We start from the raw sequence: 18,737 nt of genomic DNA on the forward strand, positions 1-18,737 counted from the left end.
TAAAGAACACTAAGCCATCATGGCGATTATTTTTCATGGACATTGTTGAGGAGACTATGCAGTCCTTTGCCGTTGTTCATTAAAGTAAACTACCAATAGGAATAAGATCAAGGTATTTTTAAACTGAAAATCTGGCGCAGAAGTTGCATTTTTAAGGCATTGATAAAGGCACCACTGCTGAAATGTGTCTGCCGATGATTAAAGAAAGCAACTGACATGCCCCGTGAGTGCTGTGTGGTCTTTTTGGAGCAGAATTTATTTCCGTGAGCTCCAACCTCACGTCACAGCGGCAGCCGCTGTGAGTTCAGGCACTATTGGTGGAGTTCGGAGCTGGATATATATATATATATATATATATATATATATATATATATATATATATATATATATATATACAAATTTACCGCTTTCTTTGTCAGCTTTTCGTCAGCTAAAGCAGGCGCGGACCACACTGTAAGTGCTTCAGTTATTATTTATTTTTATGGGCCATAACGCGTTTCGGTCCAGCTGGACCTTGATTACATGACCTCGCCAATGCTTTTTTACACCCCTTTTAAAGTGACCCATGCTTATTGTGATTGGTAGTAGGTAATCAACATGAAAGACATACTTTCTAGTGATATTTGGGTATAATACAGTACAGTTTTTTTCACACTTTCATGAAAATTTCTTTCAATATTAAATATTATATATTAAATACATAGATAGAGCATTTCTGTAAGAACCAATGTTCTTGTACCCATAGAGATATATAGATAAATGAATAAATACATCCTGAAATATTTAAACATTACTAATGACAAAATACCATAAAAAATAGATCTCATATCATAAATTTAATTAACATGAATAAATGAATATTAATTATTTAAAATTTGTTTCTGAAATGCCATAAAATATTAAAAGACAATTCCTTTTTAAGCAAATGAATAATTAGCCGAGCATCCATGCTTGAATGCATTTTGGTATTTCCCTCATCTTCTTTACTGTATAATTATTTCTAATCCCACTACACATAAAAAGTGTCCTTAAATGGGCTCCCCCATGTTCCGTCCTTTCCTACTTTGTGACTTCATTAATTTTAAGTGCTTGTCCTGTCCTAAAAATAAGCTTACCCAATTTCTCACTTGTGGCAACCCAAAATTTTATCTACAAATGTTTAAGGTGCTCTTAAAATTAAAAGAACACTATTCTTGTGGTTATGGTCGGTTTGGCAGCCTCCATCCTTTAAGGTTAAATACCCGTGCAGCTTCTCTCATTTTAAGTAAAATACCCCTATAACATCCATCCCGATTTTGAATTCTCTAACCTCCCAGCAAAAAGGTTTTTATAATGCTATTACTCCAAAAATATATATATATAAATCCAGGAAACTCCTTCTCATCTCGCTCATTTCTCTCCGCAAAAGAAGGAGCACGGACCACAGTAGTTCGTTCTGCTGGCTATTTTATTGTTGCCCTTTTTGTATGGTCACACCCCCCCAAACACATGTTTTGCTCCAATGCTGATGGTTAAGACACCGAACATACACTAGAGACTGCTGCCCAGGCCACAGTGCCAGTACTCTCTCCCTAAAACTGATATGTGTGGATTGGTGACCCCAATTGGCAAAGGACGTTAACCCCCTTATAAGTCCCTACTATATTGTACCAGTAGTACTTAGGGCATTGGTGTTAAAGGGGTCACCAGGACCTGAAACACTGTGTTTGTTACCCTGAATGACCCAAGTAAACTACTGACAGCAGGTTTGCCATTGCAGACTGCAGGAGCAGGAGCAGTGCAGATTGCTCGAATACAACTTTGGCCTCACCATGGGTAGCAAAGTTAATGCACTGTCCTTAATATTGGCCAGTCACCCCTAAGGAATTCCTCCTGAGCCCAGGATGCAGGGTGCATTATATTACAGGTGTGGACATCTAAGTGCAAGCTAACATGTTCCTATAGAGGCCTTTACCATCAAAGGACAATATAAGTGATAGACCGTTCATAGGATACCATTGGCTGGCACTCGGGCAAACCTGAGGTTAGCAGCTCTATTATGGTACCACATAAATATGTTGTGTTTGGTATCAAACAATGTGCCTCATCACTTCTGACTTACATCTCGTGTCAAGGGTGATGTGGCATGCACCCAGGTGGCTACCTTAGAGATTTCCCACCTGATTGCCCCAGGCTTTCCTGTGCTCTGGCTACCAGCCCATGGCTGCTGCCACCAAGACAGGTATCTGACACCCTGCCAGGAAGTGGGAACTCTCCCAGGAGTCAGAAACAATGGCCTGGACGGTAAGGAGGTCACACCTCTATCCCTGATAGGGTGGCTAGTGAAGGAGCACATCAAAACGGTGAGCTTCAAAGGCTGCTTTGCCTGTTGTATGCAACCAGGCTGCTTCTTGAAAGAGGAAACAGCCCTCCGCCTGCCCCCAGGCACATTTGCACCAGAGCAGGTAGGAAAATTAGGTTTTCAGGAATTATACACCCCCAGGAGGCTAGCCACACCTCTAGGGTGGGCAACATGGTCTGTACAGCCAAGGAAGACTTCTGCCATTTTTTAAAGTGGTAGAATAGTGGGTTATGGGTAGAAAATTTGACCCACACCCCTGGATGTTGTCACCTCAGGGGCGGATTAGCCGCTGGGGATAACAGCCCATTGGCCACTTGCACGAACACCTATAATGCTCCTAAATCTAGGATTTAAGGGCTACCCCTGACACCAGAACCTCAGTTTGGTCTAAGAAGAGACCTGAATCTGCGGCAACAAGACTTGCATAAACCAAAAGAGGGATACTCTGCACCTGTGGCAATAAACCTGGAACTGCATGACTGTGACTCGTCCTAGTCCAAAGTTCAATTTCCCCAGACAGAGGGATCCCTGTGAAAGCCAGAAGTAACCTAAGACTCCCTTGGATTGGTGGCACCAGTCCCCTGCAACTACAGGTAAAAACAACGTACTTTTTTTTAATGAATTGGTGTCGTATTTCTTTTGAGTCGTATCAAGTACTAGTCGTCCATGTTGGTACTCTGAAATGCTTAACACATTTTTCTCTAGTAAAGCCTCACTGCTCTTTGCCACTCTATAAGGACTGAGCTAAAGACTTGTTATTATGAATCCAAGGACCTGCTTTGGGGTATTGTGAGAGTATTGCATGGTGCAGCCTAACCAGCATCTCCACATAATACTCCACCTTCCTACAATGCCTGTGCTGTGTTTGAAGATGAGCTAAACCTAAGCTTGCAAAAAAACTAGCTAGCTGGGAGAGGACTACCTAGAAAGGTTGTACCTCAGGGGAGGAGGCTTTGCTCTGAAGTGAACGATTAGGAGACCCTCTAGAAGCTAGGGCAAATGGTAAGGGGATGGAGCTGTGGGCCAGAGCAGAAATTAGAGGAGAAGGTTTATAAAATAAAATAAAAGTTCTGCACATGTGAGACTAGACAAACCATATCTACGAATAAATGATGTGCCAGAATCTCTGTCAACAGACTACAGTGCATCCCAAAGAGAAAAAGCAAATCACATACACAAATAAAGCAGTAATAAATATAGCATGATAAAGCCCTTCACATTAGAAGAAACTATTGCAGCTATTCAAGCCCCTAAGGCAGGGATGGCGCTGTACTTGGACAAAGTTGCTGCTGATCTACTTCACCCGAGACTGGATTTGTGAACCCTATGTTTACTCCTTCTGTAATACCCTAAGGGCTGAGGTTCCTATCCCAAGGTCTTGGAAAAGAGCAGTAATAATACCTATATTTAAAAAGGGAGACCGGTAGGCCCCCGGGTAATTATAGACCCATCATCCTTATTTATAATGTTCAAAAAAGTCTATATCAGACAGATTTTGAAAAGACTTTGTGAATGGATTTCCTCGACACAAGTGTTATCACACCTCCAAGCAGGATTTAGACAAAATGTCACTACGATTGATCAGATCATGCGGTTTTTATCACTTAAGTAGAAGACTGTAGATATCAACTGAGGGTCTTTATTTGTTGCCTTTGTGGACTTCCGTGCTGCATTTTATCTGGTCCTGAGGTCTAAGCTCTGGGAGGTTTTGTGTAAGGCAGGGGTCCCAAGGGGTTTATTGTGTCTATTTAAAGCTCTGTATATAGAGAACTTCACACGGGTTAGGTGGGGACTGCTGGGCGAACTGACAGAGGACATCCACATACTAAGAAGTGTTAGACAAGGGTGCATATTGGCTCCTACTCTTTTCCTTTTATATATAAATGGCTGTATCCCCCATCTTTTCAACTATGGAAATTATTCTCCTAAAATGTCGGGACACAAAATACCGGGTCTACTTTTCACAGAGGATCCCCTTTTACTTTCCAAATATGTAAAGGGAATATCTATTCTCTTGGGAAAATATAATCTGTTTTGTAAGGAGCATGGACCAGAGATTGATAGCAAATAAACCAAATGCATGGTATTTGGTGTCCATAGGAAAATCAAGGGAAGGTAGCACTGGAGGGTGTGACACTAGGCAAGGTCAATGAAATTGATTATCTGGGTGCGATATTCAGCGATTTCCACAGTGGCAGCCCCAAATAGAGCAAAGAATACTGTCCTTAAAGCAAAAGGCTGGGTCCATTTTAAGATTTACTAATAGGTTGTCTACTTACACTGCCCCCCCACACACTTTTTGAGATATACAAGAACCAAGCCTGTGGAGCAGCCCTCTATTGGGCTGACCTGTTGTTGTAAATTAAGGCAGAATGTGATTAAGCATTCACTGAAAACATTAGTGTTTCCCTTTTATCGTGTCTTCCTCATTATGTTGGCCGAAGTCCGAACTCCATTTTGTATTGACATGCTGCCACGTGCTCACCACGAGGAGAGTCCGACCTCTGTGTTAGTTGCTCTTGTAATCTGCCTAGCAACAGTTATAAATAGCTCTCTCTCGTCCATCTGGCGCATGCCCAGACTTGACCACATCTGTTATAATTAGCTTTGCTTGACCATGTGTTTTCGCGGGCCCAAGGAGTGTGTTAGCTCCGCCCATGTATTGATTTGGTATCAAGAATGACCCTAAATGGTAATGTTCTTCGACTTCATGTTGTATCCACCCACTCATGAGCCCCTCTGTTGTGTATAAAAGGGGACAATGTACGCCAGTTCTGTGTGCTACTCCTTGCAATACTGAAGAGTGTTGTGTGGACTGTAGGACCACCCTTAAGGGTTAATAAACGTTGTTTTTGTACTTTGCAGTTTCCGTGCCAACTTCCTTATAGATTTCGTTACAGAAGAGCGAACCCTTGTCTCTTGCGGGCCTAGCTGGGGCTTGTATTCATCAATTGGCGCCCGTCACGTGGGGCTCATCGGCGACTCGGATGCTCGAAGGACTGGTCGCGACGAAGGTGAGGAGTTTGGCCGGGGACGTGATCACTGCCAGCGGCGTCTTAGCCCTGGCATCCCGAGGTTTTTCTTCCTTCCCTTCCGAACTGACCATCTGGGTAGCGCCGGTCATCGACTGAGACCTCTTCTGTCGGTCCTGCCGTGAGAGCCGTTTGGGCGATTGTGGAGCTTGGCAGTTGGAACCTGGACTCTTGATTGGTAAGAACCGTTGTACGGTACTTGCTCCGAGTTTTGAAGCCTGGTCTGGCTATTTGAGTTTGATTGATGGTGACTAGTCATATTTTGAATTTGTCTTTGTGAAAATATATGCGTTGCAACACATATAGGCAGGTAATGTGGAGAAATTTCTCCGGAGCTGTGTAAACTTGGAACGGCGCAACGATTAAGTGCCATTTTTCTTGATAATACTGCATATTTTGCATTATTCCTAGCATGCCTGCTTTTAGCGCACTCCGTAAGTGGTGCTGCTGTTTGGATAACCGGTTGAACCTCGAGGAATCTGCTCCAGCTCCCCCAGAGGGGACTCCTAATAGGGATATGTACGTGAAGCATGGTCTTTCTTCCATAATGTACAGCACGTTATGGAGGAAATATACTAGGAAGGATCCTGAGTTGCGATGGCCTTTGTATGGATCGTTTGATATACGTAAGATTGAGTATGTGGAACAGTGTATGTGTAAGCGACGTGCTCGTCAGGATATGTTTGAGTGTGTGCGATTATGGGTGAAGGAAGTGCGTGAGCGAGAGAAACGTGAGAAAGCACTGGCTGATAAGGAGCAACGCAAGAATGATCATATGCGAGCGCAGGAAGCGAAGCATCGGGAGGACAAAGAGCAAATGGACAGACAAGAGAAAGAGCGTAGGCTACAAGTTTCGGGTCAATATGTTGTTCGCCAGCCGCTTTATCCTGTCCTTAATAATCCTGATGATGATTTTTATTTGCTAGATCGCTCTCCGCCCCCTTATGTTGGCGCATCCGCTCCGCGGCCGCAGGATTCTGACCCGGCTTCGGGTAAGGTAGACACACGGTCCATGTTGCCGGCCGAGCAAATGGCTGAGCTTCGGCAAATTTCCTTCCTTGCGCTTAAAGGCAAGGTATCTATGGAGGAATTATTTCAAATTTGGGGGCCATGGCAGGAGAGAGATAAAGTGTATTTTCTGGGTCATTTCGCGGATGAAGTGATTAATGCTTTCCGAAAATATTCTCATGTTTTTGAGCCTGACGAAGTGTCTTCGGATGCCAGAGCAATACGTAACGGTGCTTTTTCTCCCTCTAAGGCTCCTGAGGCGGCTCGGCGGCTGTTCGCCTTGCGGGACGAGGTGCTGGCCCTTCGAGAGAAAGCACGCCAACGAGCGGAGGAGGAGAAGCGGTCGGATTCAGTTGCGGCAGGGGGCCACTCATCCACCTCCCAGTCAGATAAGGATAATGTAGTGCATGCTAAACCGATGCGAGAGGCGGCACCTTTGTATGTCCCTCCGAAAGGAGCAGGGACTAGCTCGGACATTAACTCCGCCGATGCTAGGGGATATTTTGTGTATAATTGGGTTTATACTCCTTGGCATAGGGCCGATGTTATGGCATTAAAAAATGCATTGCCTGACCCCCGCAAGAATCCAGCGGCCTTCTATGAAGAAGTCGAGGGGGCCTTGAATTCTTGCATTATGACCTTAGCGGATATAGACCTGTTCTTTGGCCTTATCCTACCGCCGGATACGTGGCGCTCTGTCCGAAAGGTAGATGATGCGGTTGCCTTCAAGGCCCGGTGGTCCGACCTTGGGGATGAGGATAGGGAACGGAAGCCCGCACAGAAACCACCCCAGAATATTTTAGATCTCCCTGCGGCTATTGTGGCTAAGTTGAAGACGATTATCCCCCCTAAAAAGATTGACTGGAATATGTTAGCTGCATGTAAACAGAAAGTTGACGAGTCAGTTGCGGACTTCTTTACGCGCTTTGAGGAGACGTTTCATGATTTTAGTGGCCAGTCGCTTACTGACGACACGGGCCGCCACCTTTTCGCGGACAAATATGTGGCCAATCTGCTGCCGGCAGTTGCGGCCCGGTTAAAAGCGAGTGAGAGTTCTTGGTCCTCTGCGACACCGACGGCCCTTCTGACCATCGCTCAGTATTATGAGCGTCAGGAGCACGAGGCGAAGGGCCAGGAGGAGAAGAAATCGAAAGATCTTAAAACCAAAGTGATGTTAGCACAAGTATATGGCCCGCCCCGCCGGGGTAATAATAATAGAGGAAGGGGCGGATCTTATGGTCCCCCTTCGGGCCGATCTGATTTGAATAGGAACCAGTGTGCGTATTGCAAGCAGTTGGGCCATTGGGCCAGGGATTGCCCAGCGTTGCGTGCTTCGCGTCAGGGGCACACTCCGGGTGGGCCGAGAGGTAGAGGGGGCTTCTCGAACTTTAGAGGGAATTCCAACGATAATGCCCGTTTCGATACCGCTGGACAGCACCGAGATAGCTCAAATGTTTTTGATCGCCAGCATCAGTATCATGTATCGGACATCGATCACTCGGGATATCATGATTCTCAGCATGCATAGGAATGCGTAGGATGGGGGTCCGAATCAGTTGAGGTGCCGGTCGATCAGACGGGTCCTTATGTATCGGCTGAGGTTTTAGGTTCTACTGATCAGTTCCTAGTGGATACAGGAGCGACACGTAGTGCATTGTCTAGGTACTTGGTTCCGGGGGCTCCCCCATCCGGCTCAATAGTTACATCGGTAGGGTTTGACGGTACACTCTCCCGAAGCCCTCTTTCACAGCCCCTTGCGTTTAAAGTGGATTGTTTTTCTGCGCCTTGTCCGTTTTTGCTTGCTCCGTACACACCGGATAACATTATGGGCCTTGATATGTTAAAGTACTTTAGGGCTACAATTCGTTGTTCCCCTGAGGGTGTGAGGGTGATTCTAAATGACAACTACCCCCGATCTGGGCGGATGTGTACGATCTCAGAGGATGCGTTGTTGGCTACCCTCCCCCAAGCTTTATGGGCGACTTCGGACACAGATGTCGGACAAATGGTGATTCCTCCGGTCCACATTAGTGTCCAGGAGGGGGCGGTGCTACCACGCCTCCCACAGTATCGTATTTCCCAGGAGGGCGAGGAGGCTCTCATACAGATTGTGCAAGACTTGATCGCAGTGGGGGTAGTGGAAGAAGTTCCCTATAATATCTGTAACAGTCCGATTCTCCCTATTCTGAAAAAGGACACGGATGCAAAGGTTTATCGGTTCATAATTGATTTGAGGGAGGTGAACAAGATCGTGATACCTCAGTACCCGGTGGTTTCTGATATCACGACGTTGCTTACCTTGGTCCCGCCTACGGCGACCGTGTTCTCGGTGATTGATTTGAAAAATGCCTTCTTCTCTATTCCCATTCACCCTGATAGCCGATTTCTTTTTGGGTTCACATTAAACAATAGATCTTATCGTTTTTGTAGAATTCCCCAAGGCTATACAGAAAGCCCTAGTATTTACAGTCAGGCTTTGAAACGACAGTTGGATTCCTTTGTCTTACTCGAGGGGGTCGCCCTCATTCAATATGTCGATGACATCCTGTTGGCGGCTGACACCCTGGAGTTGTGTGAGAAAAGTACGATAGCCTTACTTTCCTTTTTAGCATCCCACAATCACAAGGTCTCTAGGAAGAAATTGCAATTCTGTAGACCAAAGGTGACTTATTTGGGTCACCTTTTGTCTAAGGAGGGGCGTGCACTCACACCAGATCGTATACAAGTAATTTTGGACACACCGAGACCATCCACGCAGAAGGATGTGCGTGCATTTTTGGGTCTTGTTTCTTTTTGTAGACAGTGGATATTGGGGTTTTCACACATAGCTAAGCCATTACTAGCGCTCTTGACAAAAGACACGCCCATCCCGATCCCCTGGTCAGATGAATGTGACGCTGCTTTTCAGCAATTGCGACAGGCCCTTTGTTCAGCACCAGTGTTAGGGACCCCTGATTATGCAAAACCCTTTTCGTTGTATGTGCATGAGAAAGATGGATGTGCATTATCAGTTTTAGTACAGATGCATGGTGATAAGCAGCGCCCTTGTGCATACTTCTCGGCTGTACTTGATCCTGTCGCCCGAGCATTGCCGGGGTGTTTTCGCTCGGTTGCGGCGACAGCTGTGTCAATACGGCAGAGTGAAGGAATTGTATTGTCCCATAAACTGTTGGTGTTAGTTCCCCACGCTGTTGATGCCCTGCTTAATCAAACAAAGACGCAGCATTTGACCAGTGCCCGTTTAACGGGATATGAGTTGACGCTTTTAGCTCCTCATATTACGATAAAAAGGTGCGTGACATTAAACCCGGCCACATTGTTGCCATACCCCGAGACCCAGCCTGAGGCGCAGAAAGCGCATGATTGTATTCTTGTGACTGAGGAACAAACAAAGGGTCGTATTGATCTCCAGGATACGCCCTTTTCAGATGTAGATGGAGAGTTGTGGGTAGATGGATCATGCCTGAAGCTACCAGATGGTACGACTTCAGCAGCATATGCAATTACCACGTTACAGACGATAGTGGAGACAGCACGCATACCACAGAAATCAGCCCAAGCAGCGGAACTGATAGCGTTAACACGAGCGTGTGAGCTTAGTACAGGATTGTGTGTGAATGTTTACACAGACAGCCGCTATGCCTTCGGAGTAGCGCACGATTTCGGCCTACTCTGGAAGGAGAGAGGGTTTCTAACGTCACATGGGGTGCAGATAATGCATGGGGAGTTAGTCCACAATCTTTTAACTGCATTGACATACCCAAAGAAAATTGCCATTGTTAAGTGTAGCGCCCATAGGAAAGTGGTTGATAAGGTTGGAGAAGGGAATGCGTTAGCGGATCGAGTAGCACGGGAGACCGCGATGCAGCCCGGCACTACTGCCATGTATGTAGTGAAGTCACAGGTGGAGAGATGGCATGATGCAAAGGAGCAAGTGCGAGAAATACAAAAGACCGCTTCTGACAAAGAGCGGGAACAATGGGTTAGCGAAGGAGAACTGGATGACGAGGGTTGCTGGAGAAATAAGCAGATGGATAGATGGAAGTTACCCACGGCTTTTGTACAACCTATGGTCCAGATGGCACATGGGCTAGCACATGTTGGAGCTTCCGCAATTGTGAAATTGCTTACCCAAGTCTGGGAGCATCCAGAGATTGCTAGCACAGCAAAGAGGGTGGTGCAGACCTGTATGATCTGTCTGAAGTATAACCCAGGGAAAGGTACGCGAACTCCAGCAGGAGGATTTGCGACACCCACTGCACCCTTTGAGGTTCTGCAGATGGATTACATCCAGCTTGAGCGCTGTAACAATTTGAAGTATGTTCTAGTAGTGGTTTGCGCCTTCAGTAAATGGGTTGAGGCGTACCCTGCGAAAGACAATACTGCAATGACTACAGCGAAGCTGTTGCTGAAAGAGTTTTTCCCCCGATACGGCGTCTGTAGACTTCTGTGGAGTGATAATGGCCCTCACTTTGTAGCAGATGTTATAAAGTATGTTTTGAAGGGCCTAGGCATCACCCAGAAGTTCCACGCCGTGTTCCACCCTCAGTCTGCAGGACTAGTCGAGAAATATAATGGTACACTGAAGCTTAAGATCGCCAAAATTCAAGCTTCAACATCTTTGACTTGGCCAGACGCCTTGCCACTGGCGTTATTGTCAATTAGGTCGGTGCCACACTCTCGAACCGGCCTTACACCTTATGAGATTGTATTTGGACGCCCAATGAATATTTGGGGTCCACCAAGGCCTAAGGCTGTGTATGATGTACCTTGTGTGATGATGAGTGATTATCTGGCACAGTTAACGGATAACTTGGTTTCCATTCATCAACAGGTCCGAGAGGCGCTCCCTGATCGGTCTACTGGCGAAGGACATGGTCTCCGGCCCGGAGATCATGTGATGATAAAGGTCTTCGACAGATCGAACAGTTTGGAGCCGAGATGGGTCGGACCTGAGCAAGTCCTTCTTGCAACGAGGACGGCAGTGCGAGTCTCGAACAGGAAGAATTGGATCCATTCCTTGCACTGTCGAAAGGTACCGCCCGGATTGGTGGAGTCTGCCGTGCTGACCGATCAACGAGAAGTCCTAGCGGCAGAGACAGGCTGTGCTGCGGGGCTAAACGACACTGAGGAGCTCTTTTCGGACCACACGACTTCTGGAGGAAGGCGATATCATCTGCGACCAAGGAAGTGAGGTTTCCAGTACCGGGACATACTGTCAGAACGGCCCTTGGGTTAGTGAAACGGAGAGCCGATGAGGCAAGGGGGGGGGATCAGCCCTGCATTAGTGTAGTGACACCCGTCTTGGCCCGCTGGTGAAGAAATCAACCGCTGCCCAAGGGGAAGAGTTCTGACAGACTTTTTTTAGTTTCAGGAAGATACCAGGGTATTGTTCTCCTTTGACATGGAGAAGAAGAAAATTCTTTGTGCACTGGGGTTCATGCTAACAGTAGCTATCATTGGTATAACCACATGGTTTGTGGAGGAGGCAACTCCTGCCCGAGAGACACTTGTGTTGACGACTCCAGTGCCTGCGGAGCACTACTTTTACACATTGCCATACCAAGAGTTGAAGCATCGACAATCCTATTTGAATAACACTTTCATTCAGATGCTGCATCACACCCACGTTGCTACAAATGCTACGAACTGTTGGATATGTGGGATGATGCCAGCCCATCAGAAGAAAGGAGGTACGCCATTCATACCCCTTCCTTTCTCTCACAATGGCTCTTGTAGAGCATGGTACACTCTGTTGTTTGCTACTCGAAAACCGACAGTGGGACGATTGCTTTTCAGACTTAATAAAGAATGCCATCAGGATAAGAGTGGATATCCACAAGCGAATGGAACAATTTGGGAATGGGAAGAGTACCGACCGGACAATGAATCCATTCCCTATATCTTCACGAATACCAGAGACACTGTGGGGAAGGAAAAATTTGTGATCCAAGTGGCCCAAGCCCAAGCGGACCTGTGTGTCCAGAGTGTGGGTTTTATCCCTGTCGGTGTCAGTGATTGTATAACCGTATTAAACATCGATGGGCTGAACAACAGCACCTTCCTAGCATCCCATAATACCTATTTCGTATGTGGAAATAAAGGTTATTACCGTTTGCCGGCTGGGTGGTCTGGGGTATGCTATGTATCATTCCTATTACCTCCTGTATTTCTAGCACCCGCGTCCTATCATAAGGATTTGAAGTTGTTGAATAATGTGACTGTAAATAGATATAAACGTACTTTATCGACTGATGATGTGGATCAGACTGATACTAGCTTGCAACAGTATATTGATTTCAACTTAGGACTGTTTTTCTTTGTTGGAGCTGCTTTGAATAGTAGGAAGATCCGAAGATTAACAAGAGTGGTAGAAGCTGTGACTAATCAGACTGCTGCTGCTCTTGGGAATCTTACGGAAGAATTACAGGTTACCAGGATTGTTGCATTGCAGAATCGTATGGTGTTAGATGTAATGCTAGCTGATCGAGGAGGAGCCTGTAAAATTATTGGAAGTAGCTGCTGTGTGTTCATCCCTGATCATACGCCATCCGTTTATAACGCCATTAATAAGCTGCATAAAATAGCAGCTGAAATCCACACGGAAAACGGCACTTGGTCCTTTTCTGGATGGTTTTGGGCGTTGGTTACTGCCTGGGGATGGAAGGTCTTAACTGGTCTCTGCATTATTATAGCAGTTCTGTTCCTTTTCTGTATGTGTATTCAATGTGGACCATTGTGCTGTTCCGTATGCATTTCATTTTGCATTCCAGATAAGAAAGCTATTGCCGATGTTGCCCGCCAGAAGGGTCTAGCTAAAGAGGTTAAAGGAATGATGATAATTGACATATACGATGATTATTCTTGGAAACCGGATGTCTTCAGTAAATGCTGAAAGGGTCGTCTGTTGTAAATTAAGGCAGAATGTGATTAAGCATTCACTGAAAACATTAGTGTTTCCCTTTTATCGTGTCTTCCTCATTATGTTGGCCGAAGTCCGAACTCCATTTTGTATTGACATGCTGCCACGTGCTCACCACGAGGAGAGTCCGACCTCTGTGTTAGTTGCTCTTGTAATCTGCCTAGCAACAGTTATAAATAGCTCTCTCTCGTCCATCTGGCGCATGCCCAGACTTGACCACATCTGTTATAATTAGCTTTGCTTGACCATGTGTTTTCGCGGGCCCAAGGAGTGTGTTAGCTCCGCCCATGTATTGATTTGGTATCAAGAATGACCCTAAATGGTAATGTTCTTCGACTTCATGTTGTATCCACCCACTCATGAGCCCCTCTGTTGTGTATAAAAGGGGACAATGTACGCCAGTTCTGTGTGCTACTCCTTGCAATACTGAAGAGTGTTGTGTGGACTGTAGGACCACCCTTAAGGGTTAATAAACGTTGTTTTTGTACTTTGCAGTTTCCGTGCCAACTTCCTTATAGATTTCGTTACAGAAGAGCGAACCCTTGTCTCTTGCGGGCCTAGCTGGGGCTTGTATTCATCACTGTGGGGCTACTGCAATCTGGCTCCTATCAAAAAAGCTGAAAACGCCTTTATAAAGTCTCTATTGAGACTTCCTGCTAGTGCCTGTACTTTCCCGCTAAGATTCAATTTGATTCTTAGGTCTATTTCTGACATTGCTGCTTTGAGACCCATCTAATATTGGATTAGGATGTGAACAAATGAGGATTTGAGTCCCTACAGGGACTGCATCAGGGTGCTAACTCAAGGCCAATTAGTCAGGAAGATTTCTTGGCCACTTCACAGAAAAACATGGCTAAAGAAGCTGGGCTTAAATGATTTTTGATTACACCCTACTGCTTTACCTAGAAATGCGAGAGAGAAATTGAAAACAAATTATCAGAACTTTGTGTTAGGATCCAAGATATCTAGTATCTTGCTGGGCTCCCTTGCAGATTCTCATCTAATGTTCTAATGTGTACCCGAATTCGAGCCTTATATGAACTTCATAATTAATCCTAATGCATGTGCACTTTATACAAAATTCAGATTGAGGATTTTACCCTTTACGTCTAACGCTTGTTCTTGGAATAAAAAAGGAATTTCATCTAATAAATGTCCCAAAGGTTGTCAATCTGTTCAGAATGAGAAACATGTCCTATTTTTCTGCAAGGCCTATATAAAGCAACGCTCATTGTAGATTACCACCATACTGCGCTTAAATTATGTAAAACTAACACAAGTGATTCTATTGTGCAAGCAATCTCAAGTTATCTGTCCTCTATATGGAGCATTAGGTTGAAAGCTTTCAAATAGGATGTTTTATCTAATTGTCATATTATTTATCATGAGTAGTATTTTCAGATGCAAGCCCTGTTTTTAGACATTAACTCTTAGTATAGATGGTTCATTCAATGATACTCTGGTATTATTCAATTGGGGAAGTTGCATCCATCTTTATTAATTGTATTGAATTATGCTTCTTGCCAACTATGTGTATCTATAACTCTAGTACTTGATGAAACTATATTTTGATGTCATATGCATTAACTTTTTATAGAGAAGCTGTTTTATTTTCTCATTCTGTTTTTATGACTGTTTTATTGTGTACCTTTTATGGTTCAAATGAGCTAAAATAAAGTAACTACTAATACTACAGCATAATTAATTGAAATCATAATTCAGTAAGCAGGTATGTTGATATTGCTTCAAACATTGCCAGATCATTCAAACAGTCTGTCAGAATATAATTAACAGAAATATCTTATGATATAAATATAGTGGCCTACATATCGTTCACAAAAATATTGCCTTATAGTATGTCTCTCTTACATTATTTTCGGCCAGTGCTCAATTTGAGCAGGTGGTTTCCGGTGCTTAGCACTGGCACTTAATTTTCAACAACTGCACTTATCACAGTCTGCCTCATGGTGGCACTGTCTGTCTATTTTAGAGATGAGCACAACAGCAGTTGTTTATTAATTCAGTATACTTTAAAAATGACTAATACCTTCTGCCCAAGCCATTCTTACGGCTTTGGGGGCCTGAAATAGTCTGAATTGTCACATTTGTAGGATTGTGATAGTTAGTAGTCATGTTGGTTCTGTCATTGGCAGCGCTGGCGGGCCAATCAATGGCTGATGTAAGCTACAATGGCCTGCTGATGAGGGCCCTCGCACTTACATTTATTATAAATGAAGTACTGTTTACACCAATGGAGTGATATTTTTGTAAATGATTATTAGAACACAGTATTTTGTCAGACGATGTTTGGGCAACAATATTCTGGTAGCCTGCCTCTTCAAACTTCTTGTCTGTTTTGCGGTTACATTATCAATAGATGCTCAAATGTTTGACATATTTTCTGAAATAAATAATTCCTTGATATAGAAAATGTTTATTTTACAGAATGGACCAATGGTGGTTGGACTTGCTCCTCAAGAGGCCAGTGATAGGCTGATTATGTTTCAGGTATGTTTTGGGCTTAGATTCTATTCTTTATTCTTGCCAGATATCTATAAATCTTACTACTTTGTGTGAATTTGATTCTCATGGAAGGTGTCAATTCAAATCTCATGGAAGGTCTCCAGTATATATCACCGGCCACAAAACTCTTAATTTATCTTGAAACATTTCATGATGGAGTGTAAGCTATTTAATTTTGACTCAATAGAGTTTTCTGAAAAGACCCCACATCATATCTTAAGAAATTCATAAATTAAACAGGAGCTTTAAGACCAGGAATTCTATCAGGTAATCAAGGTGTCAAACACCAAGATTGCTGCACAGTGAAGAGATAATCCATTGATAATCCATTGATATGAATACTGGTTTTTTTTTTGGTCTCGTCTGGCGTTAGCAGCACGCATGCATTGCTCTCGCCATGACGAGGGCCTTTTGGAATCGATACGGATTCCAAGCGTGCACACGGTGGGACAGAAGATGAGCACGCGGGGACTGGATACTTTACTGGCGGCATGACACTCTGGGGACTTTTTTTTTGCCGCCAGTAAAGCGTGCACATCAAGAGTCGCCAATCTTTGATTGTGCTCATCTGCTCATCATCCTGTGATTCGGGGCAAAATCATGTAACCTCACTTACACAAGAATGACTTCCCAGGTGCCATTATGGCTTGTCTAGGCTTACTTTGGTTTAGGAGCCTCGTACAGATGGAACGGTGTGCCATGTCAGGATAAAGGGGCGAATAAACACAGTAACAAAACACACACTTATTCGAGCTGAGCAGGAAAACAAGCACAAACACGAGAGCGAGAACTCCTTGAAGGCCGAAGCCAATTACTGACTGACCTGAGATGAACATTAACCCCCAGCTGCAGACAAGCACAGGAGACTCCCCGAGGCTGCGCTAATAAAGCTGCACAGCTCCATGTGCGAGCCTGCTCATCACACCAGGTTTTTTTTTTTCGCCGTGCAACTTGCAATGAAGTACTGGGTATTTTAAGCCCAGCGGTGCAGGGGAACACACCCTATGACTTCGGGGTTCTTCCTGTTTCAGACCTACAGAAACACAGAGTCTTCTGGGTGAAGTCAAAGATCAGTTTATTGGCTGCAGACCAATTACAGGTATCCTAGAAGTACAACAGCGTGTATGTTCTCAGGAGACTGCTGAAAATCACAGAAATGGGCTTCTTCTTAAATACAGAATATCCTGCTTCAGGCATACATTCCTTAGTTTACGATATGGCCATTACATGTATACATTACAAACGAAAAGGCAGAGTCATGATGACCATCCCACATTCCAGTTAAGCCAGCCCGCAATTATTTACCCAGCAAGGCTCAGATCCCACATCAGATATCGATAGGTCCCAATAAACATGAGCATCTCCTGTTTGGAAAACAAGCCATAAAGCACGAACAGTCAGGTGATAAAGAGATTAGCTGGAGGCTCGTGTTTAATGTAAAGGCTTTATGGTGTGTCAAGCCCTGATGCTAATCACAGGTGGCCAGAGGACGGGGAACTCGTGAGACCGGACTGTCCTGGGGCAGTGGAGCCAAGCTGCCCAGGTCACAGAGAAGTCAAAGGAAAACACATGTGCTCTAAAAGGCTCGTATTTGCTCCATGCTATGTAGCCTATGTGAGGGCAACCATAAGATGGCCACCGCTCTAAGATGGAACCCACGTAGTGATGTATAATAGCGTATACACAGTGCATTCATAGCTAAAAGGTTATACAAAGCACTTGTACATACCATATTAACCATTCGCGGTTCACCAATACCGGGATAGACAGGGGTAGGGCCCTGCCTCCTATGCGGTCCCAAATTCTAAAGTACGACAGACCCTCCTTTTGCCCTTACATAGGCAATAACTATACTCATTTCAATCCGAGTCTAGGTCAATATTCACGAAGTCATGGAGATGTTGCTGTAGCATCATCCTATTACTTAGCTCGTCCCTCGATACAGGTTTCCTTACACATAATGTAGCACAGAGGCCACATATCGCAGGAGCACACTGAATGCACAGACAGAACAGGAAAAGGATGGCTAAGATCATTCCAATGACCATCAGAACTTTCCAACCCCAAGCAGATATCAGTTCCCAGAACCACCCCACCAGTGACCAATCTCCTTTATCCACGTGTATGGACTCAGATATTTTATGTAGTTTGGAGATGGCTTGATAAACTGTTGGAGCGTTGTCTGGTATGAAAATGCAACAACTGGATTGGATAACCTTACATACCCCACCGCGGTCTGCAAGTATGACGTCTAGAACCATGCGGTTCTGCAAAGTCATGAGGCGATCCGCTTGGAGCTCAGCTGTCAAATTACCAAGGGCACCAGCCGTAACATTAACAGTGGATTCAACCACACGAGTCAGTTGTCTCAGGTTCCTACTATTGACCATAGGTCCCCAAAACGGCAGGAAACCCAAAAAGAAATCTCCCGCTTCCTGACCGGCAGTATCCTCCTTACTAATCACGCCTCTCACAACTCTGGTCTTGTGATAGTCAGAGGCGGCAGTAAATGTTGGCGGTAGCAGATTTGCAATATAACATGTGCCCGAGAAATCAGGGGGCAACCATGTATATGCTCGGTCATTGCAGATAAAATATGTACCCTTGGCAGCCAAAAACGCAGGGGAAGATTGTGACGGAAAAGTGTACGTTTCAGTACAGTCACTTCTCCCCAGTTGAGCTCTAGGATTCTGACCATTACCTTGCAAACAGAACCGACCTATGTGGGGTACGACCCAGATTGGGGATGAGATTTTTCGCTGTCTTTCACCCATACTAATACTATACCCCGTTGCGTTCCACCCTACATAAGCTCTCAATTCTTCCTTGGGTATAGATGAGTATGCATCGATATCTCTGCTCATATCGGCAACTCCTTTCATTAAGGCTTTATTATTGGTGCTAGGTCTGA

General features: G+C 44.8%; 1 protein-coding gene across 1 annotated transcript in view; it reads left to right on the top strand.

Annotated features, from left to right (window-relative positions):
- The window catches only part of DNAH5 (dynein axonemal heavy chain 5), a 5,853,083-nt gene that overhangs the window by 2,172,649 nt on the left and 3,661,697 nt on the right, over positions 1-18,737 (top strand). The window contains exon 26 of the mRNA XM_085606747.1: positions 15,749-15,811. Coding sequence (XP_085462873.1) covers positions 15,749-15,811 — 63 coding nt within the window. The remainder of the gene's footprint in view (positions 1-15,748; positions 15,812-18,737) is intronic.

Source organism: Triturus cristatus, chromosome 5_2 (genome assembly GCF_964204655.1).
Source record: "Triturus cristatus chromosome 5_2, aTriCri1.1, whole genome shotgun sequence".
NCBI lineage: Eukaryota > Metazoa > Chordata > Amphibia > Caudata > Salamandridae > Triturus > Triturus cristatus.